The sequence below is a fragment of the Priapulus caudatus genome, unplaced genomic scaffold (assembly GCF_000485595.1).
Source record: "Priapulus caudatus unplaced genomic scaffold, Priapulus_caudatus-5.0.1 Scaffold93, whole genome shotgun sequence".
Lineage (NCBI taxonomy): Eukaryota > Metazoa > Priapulida > Priapulimorpha > Priapulimorphida > Priapulidae > Priapulus > Priapulus caudatus.
The window spans coordinates 388,476-392,187 of NW_014577154.1; the positions used below are offsets into that span (position 1 = coordinate 388,476).

General features: G+C 42.3%; 1 protein-coding gene across 2 annotated transcripts in view; it reads right to left on the reverse strand.

The window, feature by feature from the left end:
* The window catches only part of LOC106804933 (putative neutral sphingomyelinase), a 19,301-nt gene that overhangs the window by 11,677 nt on the left and 3,912 nt on the right, over positions 1-3,712 (reverse strand). For both annotated transcript variants that reach the window (XM_014806343.1, XM_014806342.1), the window contains exon 2: positions 483-585. In XM_014806343.1, coding sequence (XP_014661829.1) covers positions 483-585 — 103 coding nt within the window. The remainder of the gene's footprint in view (positions 1-482; positions 586-3,712) is intronic.

Here is a 3,712-nt window from a genome sequence, read left to right on the forward strand (position 1 = left end):
CTATGTCACTAGCCTATATTTCCGTCACAACGTTAATAAAACAACATTTCAACGACAACAACATTTCACCCTTGCCTTCGCCAGGTCGCCATTGCGGAATTTGCGATCGGTACCTGCTGCCATCTCTAGGTCCTTACGGACAATTATTAACGACAAAAACTCATCGGTAACGAAGAGGGGGGTAGGGGGGGGGGTACTGTTCACAGTGAAAATATTCCTCCTAGGGTAACCAGATTCCATATACTTGCACATCTGAGGCAGACCAGTTGTCTAACAAACCTTTGTCTTTGTGACTTATTTAACTTTACCTGCCTTCTACGTCCTTACAGAGATATTCCATTCATACTAGATCACGGGGGATACATGTAGTTGGCGACAACTGCCCGTTTCTAGTTTAACACGATCTTATAATAGAATTTAAAAGTCATTGAGAGGAATTCCGCAGAATTGTGACCGCTTTCCAAGAAATATAAACGTGTTACCTCTTCTAAAACAACAATGTCATAGTTTCCTTTGGTCAAATGTTCCCCGATGGCCTGAAACCTCTCCTTCCTATGCAATGATGCATAGACTATTGGAATTCCCCTGAAAGTAAAAGGTAGATGCAAGACATTTTGTTATCGTGCGTGCGCGCGTGTGCATGTGTGTGTGCACGCGTGCGCTTGTGTGTGTGCATGTATGTATGTGTGCGCGTGTGTACCGGTAACACTGTATAGTCTGAAATACTGTATCAGTGTATGTCACTATGTGTACCATCACAACCACAGGCACTTGGAGCGTTTCAATAAAATATAATGCTAAATATATACGAAATCTATTTACTACCAAAGTCTTAATGTTTCTATACTCTCTTTCACCTATTATATTGCCGACAATTTCCTGCAAATGCCGTCCAAATGCTGATCTGTAGACTGTAACAAATGCTGGCTGCCGCTGCACACTGACACATAAATATATAGCAGGTAGGAAAGCGTGCTGCCAAAATTTGCTCGACGCTCGTCGATATTTGTGTTGTATTCGTGTGAAATCAAGCGAGCGTCGCTCGCTTGATTTCACACGAATACAACACAAATATTCAACCATTCTACTCCATCTTTGTTTCTATTTGAAGAACAGTGTTCACTTGTTATAAAAACATACTGTCTGTGTTCGTAACAGAGCTGTGTCACGCGAAATCACACAAAGCCTGACAAAATTCTCGCGTTCGCTCCCGTTGCGCAGTTTATGTAAATGGCTGTCAGAATCAGGAAACACCCACCGGCGCTCTTCGTGACCTCATTTTTGCGCTGCAACGCTCCACTGTGCTAACGAGGCTTGTACATGAGTTGGAAAGCAGCGTGGTAGTTTCCCAAAATGCAATGTGCCGCCTATAGCCCTGTATTTACATAAACTGCGCAACGGGAGCAAACGCGAGAATTTCGTCAGGCTTTGTGTGATTTCGCGTGACACAGCTCGGTTACGAACACAGACAGTATGTTTTTATAACAAGTGAACACTGTTCTTCAAATAGAAACAAAGATGGAGTAGAATGGTGGAATATTTGTGTTGTATTCGTGTGAAATCAAGTGAGCGTCGAGCGAATTTTGGCAGCACGCTTTCCTACCTGCTATATATTTATGTGTCAGTGTGCAGCGGCAGCCAGCGTTTGTTACAGTCTACATGTGAGCATTTGGACGGCATTTGCAGGAAATTGTCGGCAATAATAGGTGAAAGAGAGTATAGAAACAAAATTCATTAAGACTTTGGTAGTAAATAGATTTCGTATTTATTTATCATTATATTTTATTGAAACGCTCCAAGTGCCTGTGCTCTACTACTTCTACCTAGTACAGTAAAGCCTGGCGCACATTGCCGAACATTTTCCGGGAAAAATGTTTTTGTATGGCAATGTGCGGGTGAACAATTGCTGAGCGCACATTGTCAAACATTTTGCAGTGAGAACAACCTCGTGGCGCCGTCTAGTAGCTGTGTTGTAAAGAGTCACGTGACCGGCATGAATGGCGATGCCGAGTTTGCACAAGAGAATTTTGAAAACTTTACTAATTTTAGACAGGGCTGCTGCCCCCACATTTCGACCATAATCTCTTCCTTTTCAAAAGTCCACACTTCTGTCAGCGATATAGCAGACGCTATATTGTACACAAAAATCATGTGACCACATATCGTGCTGCTATTGGTTACTACTTTACAAATGTTCCTAGAATTGTTCGACATTCAGCGCACATTGACGAACATTCGACGAACAATGTTCGAGATATCAAACATTTCCGATCTTCAGAAACATTGTTCGGAACAAATGTTCTGCGACTTTTTTCACCGCACATTGCCGAACATTTCATGGAACATTGCTACGATTATGTTTTTGAGTAAAATGTTCGGCAATGTGTGTCGGGCTTTAGATAGTACCAGGGTACGTTCCAGTATCCAATAGTAAAAAACAACAACACTTTTTCACAAAATATAAGTGATTCTGTTCACTTTTTATGCTTAAATTGCTGCATTATACTTCTTATTTTACTATATTGTTCGATGTGAACATACTCGTGACTCATGTACGTAGCCCATAGCAAGCAATTAATGTTATGAACAGTTCAACACTAATATAAAATCGTCCAGGTTTTTTGGATTTTTAGCTAGTTGAGAAACAATCTTATCAGGTAAGGATTTTAGTCCCGTTAGTTCTTACTTTTAATGTAAAACAAGTGCCGCGGAGCGACAGCGCTCATCTCACGTCTACTGCGGTGACTCTGTGGTGGAGTGGTGGGATTCTAGTAAACCCTGTTAGTCCCAAATGTGTTCACATACTCATCATACACGCCGAAACAGTGAAAGCACAGGGATGGTATCAGGAACCTTCTCAAAGGAATGTTGGTTGGGATCGTTTATAAGTTGCCACGAGATGGCGCGTACGCTTAAGCGTCTTAAGATTAAAGGTGGAGAAGCTCCCATCGTACGTAGTAGCACACAACTATTTGCAAGACAGAATTTTTTATCGCGTATAAGCAGCTTCATTATTTACTTTATTTCGCAAGCCATTGACAGCGTTGAAAAATTTAGGAGAGCTTGCCACTGCTTAACGAAGTTTAACGCAGGGGGCAAAAACTTTAACACGATACTATACCGACCACATGCCCACAACGGGTGCTAGAGATACTGCGCCAAACGCATCTCAGTGCTTGGCCTCGAAATCACGGAAAAACGTACATCGAGAGGGCAGTGGGGGCCACTGGACAGTGGGCGATATTGGTCGCGGGCCCACTACGGCTTTTCTGACATTGGACTTTTAACACACTAACACTCCGTACCGTAGGTTTTTATTCAGTTCGGTACAGAAAAATGTACCTGCGCATAAGAAGGATGTGAATAACAATTTATAAAAAACCGGGGGCAGCTAAAACGCTTTCTTCAGCCAAAATATCTAGGTTTCTTGGACACGGACCTAACTCTCAAGCACATGAGATAGAACATTATTAACCGTAGAGATCCTAATGTAGCCATACATCCAGATGAGCGGCATGCAGCATGTGGATCCAGGAATTTGCTAACCACTAGCACAAACCCTGGCAGGTCAAATTTTCTTTACTAACAGTTAAACAGAATCAGCATGTTTTAACCTCGTCCTCTTGGAGGGTCAAAAGGGTTAAATTACCGACACCTTGACTTTTCTGTCGCAATGAACGTGGCTTGGTCAGGCAGACAAGAGTGACATCTT